The 17,456-nt window shown below is 39.6% G+C and overlaps 1 protein-coding gene across 1 annotated transcript; it reads left to right on the top strand.

The window, feature by feature from the left end:
* The first annotated feature begins 13,819 nt into the window (after positions 1-13,819).
* LOC141594326 (outer envelope pore protein 16, chloroplastic) lies at positions 13,820-17,219 on the top strand. The gene is made up of 6 exons (XM_074414421.1): positions 13,820-14,045; positions 14,291-14,342; positions 15,441-15,472; positions 15,926-15,959; positions 16,087-16,154; positions 16,913-17,219. The coding sequence occupies exons 1-6, from the start codon at positions 13,950-13,952 to the stop codon at positions 17,051-17,053; spliced, it is 423 nt and encodes a 140-aa protein (XP_074270522.1). The 5' UTR covers positions 13,820-13,949; the 3' UTR covers positions 17,054-17,219.
* The last annotated feature ends 237 nt before the right edge of the window (positions 17,220-17,456 follow it).

The following is a 17,456-nucleotide window of genomic DNA, read 5'->3' as shown; positions in this document are numbered from 1 at the left end:
CCGTCGTCTGCATTCTTCTCGTTTGTAATCTTATCATTAATGAAAGTTTGCTTGTTTTGCCTCTGGCTTGGCCGAGGTCTTTTCTGCGTTTAACGTCTTTTTCTCGAACATGTTAGCGTGTTGGTCGCTTCCTCTTTCACTCTCGGTCTAGCCGAGGCGTCGGATTTGCGCTTCCCAACCGCCGTTATGAACATGTTAGCGTGTCGACCGTTTTGTCCCCTGCCAGGCCTTCGGCGGGCCGAGGCGACTAGGGGTTACGGCGCGACAGCATTCTTTGGCGTATCGACCGTTGTGTCCCCTGCCAGGCCTTCGGCGGGCCGAGGTGACTAGGGGTTACGGCGCGACAGCATTCTTTGGCGTATCGACCGTTGTGTCCCCTGCCAGGCCTTCGGCGGGCCGAGGCGACTAGGGGTTACGGCGCGACATCATTCTTGGGGTGACTGCACGGCTTGGGCCGTGGCATCTACCTCGATGCGACTGCGGAGGGGATGAACACTTTGATGGAAAAATTGGGTGATTCTTCATTAGATGTAAACATCCGTTGGGGTGCCAACAATTGTTTTGGACACCTCCGCCGCTACACAAAGTATTTCCTGAGATTGTCAGTGTTCCAATGGCTCATCAGAGGCACACCCTCCATGTCGGTCAGCCGGTATGTACCCGGCCTCATTTCTTCAACCACCTTGTAGGGGCCCTCCCTGTTGGCCGTAAGTTTACCATGGATGTTTCCTTTGTTGGTGGCGGCCGACTTTCTTAGGACTAGGTCTCCTATTTTTAAGTCCCTTTTGTGGACTCTTCGGTTGTAGGCTCTTTTCATTCGGCTCTGGTATACTGCCAAGTTGAGGCGTGATGTATCTCGGCTTTCTTCGACCAGGTCTAGGGAGGTTCTTAAACCTTCCTCATTTTCAACCGGGTTAAAGGTGGCCGTTCTGTATGTTGGCACCGTTGCTTCAATTGGTAGGACCGCCGGACCCATAGACTAGGTGGAATGGATACCCCGTTGCTTCTTTCTCCGTGGTTCGGAAGGACCATAGGACGCCGGGTAGTTCATCGGCCCATCTTCCCTTTAGGTCTTCAACTGTCTTCTTCAAACCGTTGAGGATTGTTTTATTAGGCCGCCTCCGCCTCACTTTGTCCGTTGCTCTGTGGGTGGGCGGAGGAGTATGCAAATTTGATACCGAGTTCCTCCAGCCAGCTCATTATTGTGTCACTCCAAAACTCTCGGCCGTGGTCGAATACCATGACCTGGGGTAACCCAAAACGAGTTATGACATTTTCCCAGATTACCTTTCTTACGGCCGCCGTCGTCTTCGCAGGTACTGCTACCGCTTCCACCCATTTGGTGAAGTAGTCCACAGCGACAATCAAGAACTTTCTTCCGCCGGATGCCATCGGAAATGGCCCTAGGAGATCCATCCCCCACTGTGCAAAAGGAAGGGGACTAAGTACCGGCTGCAGGTCTCGGGATGGCGCATGTATCACCGGAGCATGCATTTGGCAGTTGTTGCACTTTTTGGTCTTGGCTCTGGAATCCGCAAGCATGGTGGGCCAGAAGTAGCCGGCTCGGAGAGCTTTGTGGGCTAGTGTTCTTGCCCCCATGTGATGGCCGCAGATGCCTTCGTGAATTTCTCGTCGATGCTCGGCTCCGCGTCGGTTGGACCGACACACTTCAAGAGTGGCCTTGTCACGGACCTCCTGTATAATTCTCCTTCAAACACCAAGTACCTTGCTGCGATCCTCTTTAGCTTCTGTGAGAGAATGCGGTCCTCCGGTAACTCGTTCATCAGTTTGTACTTCATTATCGGAGTCATCCACGTCGTCTCGGCCTCTATGTCGCCCACCATTCCGACGGTCTCAGTAATGCTTTTGGCATTCCTGATGTCCACCAGCACGGTTCGACTGATATTCTTGATGGTTGAACTGGCAAGCTTTGAGAGAGCGTCGGCTCGATTGTTCTCGACACAGGAATACATTGTATCCGGAAGGGTTTCAACTTCAAGTATCGGCTTTTACCCTTTCCGGGTATCTCATCATCCCGTCGTCCGAGTTTCGTACTCTCCTACGATTTGATTAGCCACTAATAGTGAATCTGTTTTCAAAATGATGTGCTCTGCCCCGGCAGCCCTAGCTAGCTCGACTCCGGTTATCACCGCCTCGTATTCGGACTCGTTGTTTGAGGCCGAGAAGGTGAATTTCAAGGCATACTCAAACTCGTCCCCGTTTGGGCTGATGATAAGTATGCCGGCTCTTGAGTGTTCGTCGTGGAGGACCCGTCGGTGTATACCTCCCATACTCCGGGGGTTTTGCTCCTCTTGGTATGTGCACTCGGCCAGAAATCGCCGGTCTGTCCCTTTATCGAGGGCCTCGGCTTGTACCGAATGCCGAAGCCGGATAACTCTACTGCCCATTTGATGAGCCTGGCGGATTGCTCAAATTTTTCCAATGCTTTCTCCAATGGTTGGTCGGTTAAGACCGTCACGGGATGTGCGTCGAAGTTGGGTTTCAGTTTCCTTGCCGCAACGACGACAGAAAAGTCGCTTTCTCAATCAGCGGGTAATTTCTCTCGGCGGGCAACAACGTATGGCTGACAAAGTAGATTGGGTCTTCTTGTTTGTCCTCTTCTCGACGGCGATCACGGATCGACGTGGCCGAGGTAATCGCTATGTATACAGATATAGCGCGTCTCCTAGCATCGGTCCGGACGGGGTTGGGAGAGTCCGGAGATGAGCTTTTAGTTGCTTGAAAGCGTGCTCTGTTCCTCCCCAGCTGAAGTCCTTATTCCCCTTCAACACTTTGAAGAGTGGGGTGCTCTTGTCGGCTGACCGAGAGATGAAACGGGCTAGAGCCGCCATCCTCCCGGTCAGCATCATAACCTCTTTTCGATTCCTCGGCTCTGGCAGTCCAGGATTGCTCGGACTTTGTGCGGATTGGCATCAATTCCCCTGGCGCTGACAAGTACGTCGAGGAACTTACCTGCCCGGACACCGAAGTTGCATTTCATCGGGTTGAGCTTCATCTTGTATTTTCTTAGTGAACAAAATGTCTCGTCTAAATCGCCCAGGTGCTCGCTGTCGGACTTGCTTTTTACAATAGCGTCGTCGACGTAAGCCTCAATGTTTCGCCCTTTTTTATTTTGGAACACTTTGTCCACTAGTCTTGTGTAAGTTGCGCCGGCGTTCTTTAAACCAAACGGCATCATTTTATACATGTACGTGCGGGTTAGCGATGATGAATGCGCATTTGGGCATGTCTTCCTCGGCCATGAATACCTGATGATACCCTGAGAAGGCGTCCAGCAGGCTCAGCATAGTATAGCCTGCCGTCGCGTCGATTAGACTATCTATCCGAGGCAAGGGATAGCAATATTTGGGGCACGCTTTATTAAGATTGGTGAAATCTACACACATCCTCCACGCCCCCGACGACTTCTTCACCATTACAACATTAGCTAACCATTCAGGATACGTACAGGGCATGATAAAGCCCGCCGTCAGTAATTTATCCACCTCGGCTTTGATGGCTTCATCTTTTTCGGCTGAGGAGTTCCTAATCCTTTGCTTGACAGGGCGAGCGGTGGGGAGTACGTTCAGCTTGTGAACAATTACCTCCCGGCTCACGTCTGGCATCTCGGCCGCTGAGTAGGCGAAGACGTCTTTGTTCTCCCTTAGCAGGTCTAGGAGAGCGGCCCTGAATTTTGGCTCCAGGTTGACACCGATAGTCACGGTGCGCCCTGGGTCAATTTCCACCTCTTCGGTCTCGGCTCCCTCGACCATGCCGATATTTGAATCCATGGAGTCGCCCTCCTGTTGCAAGGATGGGCTCTTCCCCTTTTCTGACTTCTTTGCCACTTTGAGGGATTGCATGTTGCATCCTCTGGCAGATACCTGGACGTTGACCACCTCGTCTTTCTCGTCCTTGGAGACGAGCTTATGCGCTTCCCCCCGGTCCGAGACATACATCAGTGTCAGAGCCCGGACGGACATCACGGCGTCGGTCTCGCTCAGAGTGACTCGGCCTATGAGAACGTTGTAGGAGGACGAGCCGTCAATGACCACGAACTCAGCTAGGACATTCCTAGCCGCGTTCCCCTCGCCGAACATCACCGGGCGGTCCCGATTGATCCCAGGGGTACCAGGCCGGCCCCGGAGAAACTGTACAGCGGATAGGTGCAGGGGGTCAAGTCCTCAACCTTCAGGCCGAGTCCCAGAAAGCACTCCCTGAACATAATGTTTGTGTAGGCGCATGTGTCAATCAGGCACCTCTTGACCAGGTGGTTGGATATGTCCAAGTGGACTACAAGTGGGTCGCTGTGAGGGGCGATGACTCCCTCGTAGTCCTTCTTCCCAATAGTTATATCGGGGATGTTGGAAGCGGTGGCCGCTGTGTTGGGCACAAAGTTGATGGCCTGATACAGCTCGTTCAGGTGCCTTTTGTGCCCATGAGTGGACCCCCCGTTCTCGTTGCCCCCGATGACGACATTGATCACTCCTATCCGTTCGAAGACGGATTTTTTATTCGAGCCGCCGGCATGAGTCTTTTGACCTTTGGCGACATACTTGCCGAGGCTCCCCTTCCGGATCAGCTCTTCGATGGCATTCTTCAGATGCCGGCAGGCGTCAGTCAAGTGGCCGGTGTGGCCATGGTGCTCGCAGTACTGGCTCGTGTCACCGTCACTCCTCGGCCTGGGAGGCCTTTCCCACTTCTGACCCTCGTTCTTGCTCAGGGCGAAGACCTCGGCGGCAGATACGACCAAGGGGGTGTGGCCATTGAAACATTTCCGGTAGTTCGGTCCTGAACTCCCCCCGGCGCCCGCCGAGTCCTGTTTCCTGGTGGATCTGTCAGACCGTGACCTATTACTGTCACGGCGTCTTTCGTCCGGGTTGTTCTCCCGGCGGCTCTTACTCTCTGAGTGCTCGGCCTCGCTGGGGCCCACCCAGGTTGTGTGGTAGTCCTCCACCTTTATGGCTTGATCGGCCAACTTCCGGCGAGTCTAAGTTCAGCCGCCGCACTTGATAAGCTCGTTTTTAGGTCTCCTCTCGGGAGGCCTTTCATTAGCGCGAAGGCCGCCGGTTCATTTGTTCAGTTCACGAATCTGCTGAACCTTGGCGTCGAACCTCTTCACGTAACTCCGGAGAGACTCGCCTCCCTCCTGTCTGATGGCGAGGAGGTCCGATGTCTCAACGGCCCTCCTCTTGTTGCAAGAATATTGGGCTAAGAACGTGTCCTTTAGGTCGGCGTAACAGTATACCGACCCGTCGGGTAGCCCCTTGTACCAACTTTGTGCCATCCCACGCAGTGTCGTTGGGAAGACTCGGCACCAAACCTCATCGGGTTGTTCCCAGACCGACATGTGAGACTCGTAAGCCTCGACGTGGTCGGTTGGGTCGCCTTCCCCCTTGTATGCTATGGGTGGCAACTTGACTTAGTCGACCGGGTATCTAGGACGAGGCGCGAGGGGGTGCCCCGACCACGTGTCGAACGACACGCGGCGATCGGCTCCTCACATCCCTAGTCCGGCTCCTCTCCCCGTGGCGGGAAGGGCTTCTTCTCCGACTGTGGTGAGTCGGGCTTCTTCTACTCCTCCGGGGTGCCTCGTTGGCGGCTGGCGACGCGCCGTCCTCCGCGAGTGCGGGAAGGACTAAGGTCTACCATTAGCGCTCCGGGCTCCCGGCGTCTTGACGGGGTCGCCTTCTTCCGGTGCTCGTTCAAGTCTCTTGGAGTCACATTCGGGCCCTGGTCTCCTCGACGGGTTCCGCCGCTCTTGTCGGTGTGACGGTGTGAGCCGGCGTACTACCAATTATGTCCGGGGAGTAGCTTCGACTTTCTTTGCCGCATCAACCACATGTCCCATGATGGTGACTGGTCGACGGGCGGCATATCTTGCTCCTTTGGCGTCCCGTTCGTCGTATCGTAATCTGATACAGCCGGTAGGTGGGGACTCGCTCGATTTCGAGTTGTGGAATGTGTCGTCTTGGTAGAATTTGTTTTCCACCAATACCTTCTCTGGTTGTTTCGACATCTTCTTAGCTTCTTGGGTGGGTTTCTTTTTTTTTTTTTTTGGGAATGAATGTGTCTAGCTTCTAGTATCTGATCCCCACAGATGGCGCCAATTGTTCCGGGTGTAATTCCAGAGCAGTTATTTGTTACCACCCGTGCTTGTAGAATGACGTCTTTGGTTTACTTCTCCTTTCGGTCTCAAACAAAGAATGAACAAAGCGAGGGCTCGGCTTGGGACCGAGCGAACTCACTCCGACGCTCAAGTCAGTAAACTTAGAGAGATAAGTTGTTGTTACTTGGCGAAGTATATATTGTAGAGAGATAAGGAAGATATTACCAGATGAATAGTGATTCTTAGGTTAAATTGTGGATCCTCTCCTCAATGAGAGTTGAGGAGTATTTATAGACTTTCACCTTTTGTCACGTAGTGGCCAAGTGGCCAAGTGGCTAGCGGGCGGAAGAGGCGATCTACCCTCGGCCGAGGGGCCATGGCGGCCGGCGGGCCTGTCGACTCGCCGCCGAGGGGTCTTGGATATGAGTTCGCGGATGTGTGCCCCATTGGTGGTTGCTCGCCGGGACCCAAGAGACAGCCGACAGTCGCTTGGTTAGGGTTGTCTAAGCCGTTGACTTGCCGTGTATATCTTTGACCGCTTTCGATATGTTGGCTTGGTCACCATTTGGTCGAGAATATCCCCATCAGTAATAAAGGGATAATTTAATTGTTTTAGTCTAGTAATCGTGTATAGAATTCTTAAAGAAAGATGATCATAGGTTCAATTTTTATACCGGTCAATTTTTATTCTATGCTATTTTGCCTACAAAAATAAGAAAATTTTAAATTTTGACTCGATTTTTCACTATCAGAAATTCTTATACATTTAACATCCCCTTCGATCAAATTCTAGAACTGCGTAGCAATAGCAAGTAAGTATGGGGATAGGTAAGTAAAGTTTTCTACATTTGCATTAGGAAGGGGTAGTGACAAGTTGGGATAATGGCCAACCAAGAGTGTGATTGCTCGATATCAGCCAAAAATAAAGTGTGATGGCTCTATCTTGAAACATTGGTATGAAATACAACAATGGCACATTTTAATGGAATGAAAGATCAAATCTTTTTCATATAAGATCATATATATCTATATCTATAGTGATATTAAGTTGAGGATGAGATAGAAATCAGCATGATTAAAAACCAATGAAAGATCAATTCTATTTATACAGTCGTTCACAACAATTCTATGAATCTAGCATATCATAAATTCTTATTTAAGGCATTTATAAGATAATTATCTTAAACTTAAAATGGTTCAACAGAATTATGGGACAAAAACAGAATGTTCAGGAACTGCCAATACTTGTCTCATCTATCCAAATTGGGTGTTATTTAACCAATTTTAAACAGATAATATATAAATAGATAATTATGTTTGACCAGAAAAAGTTAGCTTAGATGTTTACCGATTGAGCATGTGACAATTTGTGTAGCCATCACTCAAACTGTTCTATACTCATGCGCCTCAGAGGAAGTCTTTTGCCCTTATTAAAACAAGGAATCAAGTAGACTTTACAAACTCTCAAGAAATTAGTTATTTCTGTTAAATTCAATAACGGATTTGGGTCGGGGAGAAGAAAGAATTCACAATACAAGCATAGAAGGGTTCCACTCTAAAACCAATTGGCAATAGAGGGAGTAACCCCTTGCCTTATATAGTGGAATTCTCTTCTCTAATTCTTCAATGTGGAATCCTTACACATGTAACTCACTAGCTTAGAACCCGTGCAAAATTGCACGGGTATATATAAATAAATTTTACAAATTTTATGATTAATAAAATACTGTATAGATAGAATATCATCAACATGATTAATTAATTATTGCATGGTAAATTTCATACTTGAAAATCAATCTAATTAAATGATTGTAATTAACAAAAAAAAAAATTATAACAGTCAAGCATTCAGTGTCTAACGCAAATGATTCTTGCCAATCACGATAATAATCAATATATTGAAGTGATCACACTAAATGTCGTATTGTCCTTCAACCTATATCAAATAAAATTCGAAAATAATTTCGCCTTTTGATTTTTGGAGAACTGAAATCTACATTTACATAATCACTTATCTATCTTATACGTCTTAGTAGTATTGGAAATTATAACTATGAGAATTAAATTTAGAAACTTCTAGCGGTAAATAATTAGTAACACAACAATCACTGTTATATTACTTAACCAAAATGTATAAATGTAAAAATCAATGATAAAAGTGTTTTCTAAGGAAAATAAATGTCGTATTGTCCTTCAACCTATATCAAATAAAATTCGAAAATAATTTCGCCTTTTGATTTTTGGAGAACTGAAATCTACATTTACATAATCACTTATCTATCTTATACGTCTTAGTAGTATTGGAAATTATAACTATGAGAATTAAATTTAGAAACTTCTAGCGGTAAATAATTAGTAACACAACAATCACTGTTATATTACTTAACCAAAATGTATAAATGTAAAAATCAATGATAAAAGTGTTTTCTAAGGAAAATAAAAAAACTCAGTCGACCAAACTTAAATACACTTACTCCATACTATTCTTTATCTTAAAATAATCTCAAAATTTCAAAGAAGTTGCTTTGACTTTATTTTTATCCATCCCCTACTACTAAGAGAATAAAAATTCTCAAAAGTTTTCCCTCCAAACTCCACATACTTATATAAGGAAAGAATTAAAACTTTCCCAATAAACTATAATCTTTTTCCTAAAGCATGACTTTTTTATTAAATTCTAGATTATAATTATATAATGTTTTAATAAAAATAAAATAAAAGGAGTATAAAATTATAAAATATAAAATCGTTATTTTTTCTTCGAAAATGACTTAATGCATATTTAAACTTTATAACACAATAAAATAATATTATTAGCTACATGAAAAAAAACTCATTAAGATAAATTAAGCAAAGTTATAAAATAAAATCATTAACTTTATGTTAAAAAACAATTCATGACATACTACATTTTTTTTTCTCATATTAAAATACAATTAGGTGAAATATAAAAATTTGAAGGTATAAAATTTGGAATGAATCCTCCTATAGTCCTATATACTAAGAGAATAAAATTCTCCAAAGTTTTCCTCCAAAAGGTATCAAGCTAAATAAGAAATCAAAAATACTTCTTTCTTTAAATTATTATCATTTCATCAAAATATAACTTTTTAATCAAATAATAGTATTTTCTTTGAAAATCTTAATTATAATATTTTAATTAAAGAAGATAAATTCACTATAATTTTATAAACTGTAAATTTCTAAACTTTTGTTATGTATTAATTATTATTATTATTATATATGAGAGAACGACTTGACACATTTTGTATAAAATAAAATATTAAACTGATATAATTAGCTTCATCACAAAAAAAAAAAAAAAAATCATTAACATAATTTGAGAAAATTTATTATTTGTAATAATTAGTTTTATGTTAAAGAAAAAAACCATTAAACATATTTTATAACTTTACTAAATTCTCTTGAAGTTCATAGTTCATTTTTTTCTCATATCGAAATACGATGAGGTATATGAAAAATATGAAAAATTAATAATGTATCAATTTAAAATATTTAAATAATAACTAAAAACAAAATCTCTATATATACCGCAAATATGCGGGATTTACACTATTAAATACCAATAATATAATTGCTACATTTTCTAATATTCCTATCTAAAAAACCGCGCATTTGCGCGGGAGCTATACTAGTTTATATGCAATGGAATAAATATTTTGGTTCAAAAAATCTTGATGAAAACACTTTTTTATAATGAATGTAAATCGTATTTTATTATTGCCTTAGTGACTCATGTTAAGAAACTAATTAGAGAAACATTTTCAATAAAATTTCATTAAGTATGGTAATTATTAGTCTGTACATCAATTTCTTATGATATATTATCGCAAATGTTTCTTTAATTAGTTTCTTACCGTATGCCCTTATGGCACATGTTAGGCTCTGTTTAGCAAGCATTTTCAGAATCTGTTTTGTCAAAAGTAGTTTCCTTTTCAAAAAATCCAGGTAACTTATTTCTTTGGCAAGTAGCTTATTTGATCAAATAAGCTACCTAAAATGAAATGCTATCTAGGGTAGCATTTTTACATTTCAGGTACCTGATTTATGTTATATTATCTCTTTACCCCTTCAATCTATAATATAATAAATAATTATTATAATATAATATAATATAATAAATAATTATTATATCCATTTACGCCATTTTACTAAAATAAGCTACCTTTGCAGTTAGTTTGCCAAACATTTTTTATATAATCACTCAGTTTAACTGCTCCTAGTTTTCAGTTACCTTTTCAGATTTTAGTTAGCTTTTCAGGTATATTTTTAGGTTTCAGGTACCTTTTCAGCTCATTTTTACCATTACCAAACAGAGCCTTAGAAAAACCGTTTTAGTATTATGTTCTAATAATGCAATCAGATTTGGTGGAAAAAGAACGGAGAAAAATTTGAATGACCAAGGGGCTTGATAATCAAAGTCTCACATCATATATGAGTTAAAAATTAGTATGTCGTTATATTAGTTCACATGTCCTAACATTTTAGGTAATAAAACAATCTTAAAAGACTACAATGCATGGAATTTTAAAATTGCGATGAATTAAGTGAGTAACCAATGTTGTATCCTCGTAAGTAATTATGTACCGAGTATTTCACGAAAAAGAATCGGAAAATGAGATAACGCTATAAAATGACATTTTAAGGTCCTACCTTTGAAAGCTGATGCATTTTATGAACTGCAATTCTTCTATAGGATCATCCTATAGCATAATGTTGGTCAATAAGAGAAAAGCTCAAACATAAGACACTAATGTTTGGCCTCACTTTAGAAAAACAGTTTCTGTTTTTTAAGATGACTTTTTAATAAGCTACTTCTTGATAAAAATGGAGGTATTTGGCCTACTGTTTTATAAAACTACTTTGCGAAAAGAGTTTTTTTTCCGTAAGCGAATGGAAAATTAAAAGTTTATGATCGAAAGTAGATCAATATGAGTCTCGATTTGTAGGAGTGGAGGGAATATAAATGAATATATATTTATTTTGTTTTCTTGACATGCTTACAATATACAAATTTTTAATTTATGCATTAAAAATATTAAAAGTAGAAACAAAAGCTAATTTTTGCTTCTATTATTTCTAACTCTCAAATTTGATTCTTTGGTTAAAATAAGTAGTTTTAGCTATTTTAAAAATACTTGGTTGGCGTGCCTTGTGCTTATTTAGCAGAAAAACACTCCTAAAAGTTGGGCCAAATACATACTAATATATCAAGCTTTAGATTTTTATTTTGATAATAACTTGATATCTTATAATGAAAACTAACATACTCAAATATGTAATTAATTTCAAATATAAAGTTATTAAAATAAAATATTAATTTATTAAAATAAAAATGTAAACATTGATTAGGACCATTTTATACACAAGAGTAATCAAATAAGACAAAAGCCAACTAAATTAGTTAATACTCCGTATATACTTGTTTAAAAATATTTTATGTTCCATTGAGAATATGGTAGGATGAATAGTTGCTGATAGAGTAAGTTTTTAATAATGCATTGGACCTTCTATGTAAGATTTTTGTATGGATAATTTCTTCATCATTTCCTATACTGATTATATTGTATTCCATATTCAATTCTTTTATTGCCTTATTGAGTTACTTGTTACGTAGAAAGTAATAATTCTTTTCTTTTATTACCATATTAAGTTGCTTATTAGTTATTCTATTTTCTTACCATAGTAGATACATAGTAATTGCAGTGAGGATCCTCTGTCCCACTTTTGTGTCCCATTGTGTGTGCCACACCACTTACATTTCTACACATCACTTGTGGTAAAATAAAATATTACAATATATATACTAATTTGTTGAGGTGTTAGAAGCTAATTGGTGTGGCACACACAATGAGACACCAAATGGGACAGAGGATCCTCATTGTAGTAATTGGGATGAGCGGGAAAGTGGTAATAATTGGAGAGCCCTGTGACTAACACGTGTCATAGTGGTTCTTCTATTATACTTATATATAGAAGATATGAGCCGAAGCTATATTTTCACAAGATTACGGCTCCGTTTGGCAAGACATTTCAGGTACCTGTTTTGACTAAAGTAGCTTTTTTGAGAAAAATTTCAGGTAGCTTATTTTTATGGAAGTGTTTGGCAAGTAGCTTATTTGCCCAAATAAGCTACCTGAAATGAAATGCTACATAGAGTAGCATTTCACATTTCAGGTACCTGATTCTTGATAATACTACTTTTTTACCCTTTCAATTTATAATATATTAAATAATTATTATATCCTTTTACGTCATTTTACCAAAATAAGTTACCTTTTCAGTTAGTTTGCCAAACGATTTTTTTATATAATCAGTCACCTTATCAGCTCCTAATTTTCAGTTACCTTATCAGCTACCTTTTCAGGTTTCAGGTAACTTTTCAGTTTCCAGATACCTTTTCAGGTTTCAGCTACCTTTTCAGGTCGTTTTGCCAAACAGAGCCTACAAGTTGTTTCAAACAATATTAAAAAATCTAAGCCAACTTGTTCCCTTACCTTACCTTTGTCTCTCCTGTTTGCCTTGGTGTAGGAAAGATGGAACGGAGTTTCCATTTACAAAAATACGACCAAAAGCCAAAACTATAAGAGCTTACAAAGTTACAAGCGTAAAGCCAGTTAAGAGCCTAAAATTACAACCAATGAAAACTGTTATATTAAGCATGTTTATTGTGCTAAAATCCCCTATATACTAAAAGATTAACACATCTTCAAATTCTCCCGTTTAAATTTCCCGTCTCAGTGATATTCTAATGGACAATATTTACTTCCTAATTAATTAGTGTTCACTATCTATATTTACTACTCTTAAACAATATTTATCTTCTAATTAATGCTATAACATCAATCATTGTTTTAACTTTTACATAAACAAGGCTAATAAAATATCTCTTTGGAATTAATTATCAAATTCTCTAATATCTTTATTTGAAATACCGTGCATTTGCACGGAAGCTACACTAGTTTACCTATTAACCCGTCAAAATTGACTCCATCAACCCGCCCTGACTCAAAGGGTACAACCTGAAATTAACCCAAAACTTGAGAATAACTCACCCCAAAATAACCAAGAAATTAAAAATAACCCTAAAATAAAGCAAAAACTATCCTACAACCAGTTGTATAATAACATTGTACAACTATTTTACAAGTTATTGAGTTATTTTATATTTTTACGAAGTTATTGAGTTTAATAATTATTCTGTTATGTTCAATAACTCTGTACCATATCTCGATAATTTTGTTAATAAAGCTTGACAACTTTGTAACAAAGCTCAATTCCGTAAGTTGTATATACAATCAGTTGTATAATACATTAACTGCTAAAATAACTACTCATGGCTTCAGTTGGACATTCATGTCCAACTCTTTCGAGGTGGTTTGATAGCCGGTGGCTTTAACTTACCTCCCTCATTCAAAAGGATGAGATAGGTTGATCCTACCCTAGAGAATCAATCTAGTTTTCTTACCTAAAAAAAATCCAAAATCAATTCGATTCGAAATTAACAATAAACGTGAACCTGAAAATAGATGAATATCAATCCAAAAGGCCGACGACATTGGGTACATAAAACATGAATTGGGCCCTATTACCTCAACTCTTACCCACATTGATTCCAAAATTTGGGTCCATTTTTACATTGACATGTACTATTTTGACCATACATTGACACACAAATTAAGAACCGTTCATTCATCACACACTTCAAAGCTTGCAAAGCTTGTACTTTACTACTAAACCATTTTACTTTACCCCTTCCTTTGCTCACATAACACATTTCATCAACAATTTTATTTTATTTTTTTTCAAGAAAAGAAAAATGCCAAGAAGCAGTTTAGGAAAGGTTGAGTTGATTGTTGATACTGGTCATCCATTGTTGAATCGCACTGTTGATGGGTTCCTTAAGATTGGCACGGTATTATTTATACTCCTTAACCCGTCTTAAATTTCGCAAATTCTCATTTGTGACGATCTTAGTTAATAAATGTATGTCACTAGTAATAAAAACTGGTAATGTATGACCGTCCCAAGGAAAACCAATTAACCCGACTTAAATTTCGCAAATTCTCATTTGTGACGATCTTATGTTTTACACAAGTATTTGTTATTTCGGTAATTGCAATGATATTTATTTTGTGTAATGGGTTTTGTTTGTAACAGGTTGCTGTAGTCAGGTCTGCTGCTGAAGATGTATATGCCATGGCTCAGAAAGGTTTCACATTTTCAGTCTAACATGTTCATTTTTGTTGTTTTTTTTAATCATGATTTAATGTGGTATTTTTTTAGTTAAATTGTTGATAACGAGGATTAGAGGTTAGTAAAATAAAATTGATGTAAATTAACAATAGGGGATTCGAACTTGTGACCTAAATGATCCATTTTGGTTAGTTGATAATGAGGATTAGAGGTTAGTAAAATAAAATTGATGTAAATTAACAATCATCTAGTCTTTCTATAGTCAAATAGCTTGAAAGTGGTGAAATTATTGGCCTCACCACCCCATTGGCCCACTTGTTGTTTGTCCTATTAGGAATGTGGTATTGTATTTGGCTCGTCTTTAGTTATAGACGGATATGTGCCAATAAAGACGGGCCAAATACAATACCACATATGTGCCAAATACAATACCCCTATTGTTAATCGCAAGTTATAGACGGATATGTGCCAAAATCTCATTATGATCCATTAGGAATGTGGTATTGTATTTGACCCGTCTATAATGAGATTTTGTGATTAACAATAGGGGATTCGAACTTGGGACCTAAATGATCCATTTGGGTTAGTTGATAATGAGGATTAGAGGTTAGTAAAATTGATGCAAATTAACAATAGGGATTCGAACTTGGGACCTATATGATCCATATTGGTTAGTTGATAATGAGGATTAGAGTTAGTAAAATTGATGCAAATTAACAATAGGGGATTCGAACTTGGGACCTATATGATCCATTTTGGTTAGTCTTGAGCAATAATTTACATTTTGTTTAAGTTGCAAATGTATGTGCCGTGGAGAATGATTTTGGAATTTCCTAGTCCATTTGCATGCACATTTATATAAAAAAGAGTTAAAAGCAATCCGTGGCGGAGCCAGGATTTGGGCATAAGGGACGGAAATTCTAAGGAGGGAGGGGGGAAACTACTAATGGGATATGGTAAGTTATGAAAAAAAAAATTGGAAATTTTAATTAAAAATCACTAATTTCTATGGGGCGAATTACCATGTATCGACATGTACAAAACGTATTAGTTATGTCAACAGATAAATATGCCATGTGGTAACTACATTTTCAAATTTATTTCATTGATGCAGGAAGTGTTTCAAGCAACAGCGTTGAGCACTCGGTAAGTTCAATTTACCAATGTACCATCTTAAATGTTCGAGTTACTGAGATTATCACGGTTATTCTTGTTTGTTGTGAGTATTTGATACTGATAGGAGGCTGTCTAAATCAAAAGCTGAAGCCTTTTTGTGATGCTGGATTGATTATATTGTGTTAATGACTTGGTTCCCAATATGTAATGTCGTGAATTGATATTTGATAGCGATGTTTTAGATGACTCAGTTCACTTCTCGGTGTCCTGACAATTTTCAATGGTATGGACGTATGGTATTGGACTATTGGTCTCATGCTAGTGGTTCTCTGTTAGATTTCATCTCTGGATGGCAAGAGTAAATGAGTAATTATTGGGGGGTCATATGTAAATCGAATTTGATTTGCTGTTCTTCTGTAAAGCTACGATGTTGTAATAATCGGACTGTTATTCAACATTATAACTAATTCTCTGTATTTTCAGTTGAAAAAGATGTGCAAAGAGGGAGCATACTGGGGTAAGTTTATAAATTATAATGCTTATCTGTGTATAGTGCATATGACTGAGTTGATGTTATGTGTTACTGAGGACTGTGAGGAGCCCTTCAAATTTCCGTGCTAAGTACTGTGTATCGTATTATGCAGGAGCCATAGCTGGTACTTATGTTGGTATGGAATACGGAGTGGCTAAGATTCGTGGTACCTATGATTATGTAAGTGCTTCGACATATTATAAATACCGAGTAGTAAGTTGTGGAACCGACAACCAATGGCTATTTTAGTTTTATGTATCATGTTGGTATGAATTATGAAGTGCTGAGGCTAGTCATGATCCGTAAGATTCATGGTTCGTCAAAGTGAATGCAATGTGATAGAATGAAGCATGCTAAACAGTTTCCTATTTTCCACTTCACGACACTTTGCACAGTATGTTGCATTGTTGCTCTTTTTTTTTTTTTTGATGACGAGGGGGTTCAATCCCCCCCGGGCCCAAGCATTCCCGCACCACCACATGGACCATGTAAGCCACCCCCTTCGGGAGCTGCAGTGGCCAAGTGATCATCGCCCCAGCTGCTAGTCGAACCCGAGATCTCTCGACTCCTGCATTTTTGCAAGCTTCAACGTTTAACCCGGCTACCACTGGACTAACACCACTAGGTTTGCATAGCGCTTAGTAGTGCATATTGCAATAATCATGACAGGAAAATAAATTGGGTTTATAGCTGTTCTTTATCGGTATGTGATTTCAAGCATTGAACACACTCACTCGGTGGAAACTTAACCGAACCTCTTGATAACTTGTAGGGTTGTAGGCCTTGTAACTATGGATCTATTGTGTTATATCAGTTCTCTAGTTTCTTAAGAAGGAAGAAATTTCATTATATCGATTGCCTAATGTCGTGTTCTACTTGATCTATAAACAAAATTGAATGATATTCACTGATGATTCTATTTTTCCGAACATAACCAGAAAAATGCAATGATTGGGGGTGCTTTGACGGGAGCTCTAGTATCGGTCGTGTCAAAAAGTAAGGGAGACAAGATTGTTGTGGATGCTATAACAGGAGGTGCTATTGCCACTGCTGTAGAGCTTATCAACTATCTCACTTAAGTATGCATTTCCTCCTATTTTCCCTACGAGAGCGTAGAAACTTGTTCAATTAAAAAGTACATGAAATCTTCATGATTTATCCTTCTATCCTGCAAAGTTTAAGCCCGTGTAATTATCGTATTACAAAGGCTTTCTAATTTGTGTACTTTAGTGTCATTGTTGAATATCATGCTTGCCTGTTCGTGTTTTTCCACGTCATTTAGGATGAAATCTTATGTTACGACAAGACACCAATGACTTTTGGTGTTATGTCGATAAAAATTGACATAGACGAACAGTATCGACAGGTTCAAGGTGTTTCTTTTCTTACGCTGAACTCTTGTACACCTTGATCAAGTACGCGTAAAAGAAAAGATGTGTGAATATTTTTCAGTGATTATTGTCGAGCATCGACAGACGACAG

This window comes from Silene latifolia, chromosome 1 (genome assembly GCF_048544455.1).
Source record: "Silene latifolia isolate original U9 population chromosome 1, ASM4854445v1, whole genome shotgun sequence".
NCBI classification, from domain to species: domain Eukaryota; kingdom Viridiplantae; phylum Streptophyta; class Magnoliopsida; order Caryophyllales; family Caryophyllaceae; genus Silene; species Silene latifolia.
Note: the sequence above shows the minus strand (reverse complement) of the source record. Positions and strands in the feature narration are given on the sequence as shown.

Excerpts from the sequence above, each read along its gene's own strand:
- LOC141594326 (XM_074414421.1), top strand. The coding sequence starts at position 13,950 with ATGCCAAGAAGCAGTTTAGGAAAGGTTGAGTTGATTGTTGATACTGGT. Across the intron at positions 15,473-15,925 it reads GCAACAGCGTTGAGCACTCG|TTGAAAAAGATGTGCAAAGA; the intron begins GTAAGTTCAATT and ends CTGTATTTTCAG. Across the intron at positions 16,155-16,912 it reads TTCGTGGTACCTATGATTAT|AAAAATGCAATGATTGGGGG; the intron begins GTAAGTGCTTCG and ends GAACATAACCAG.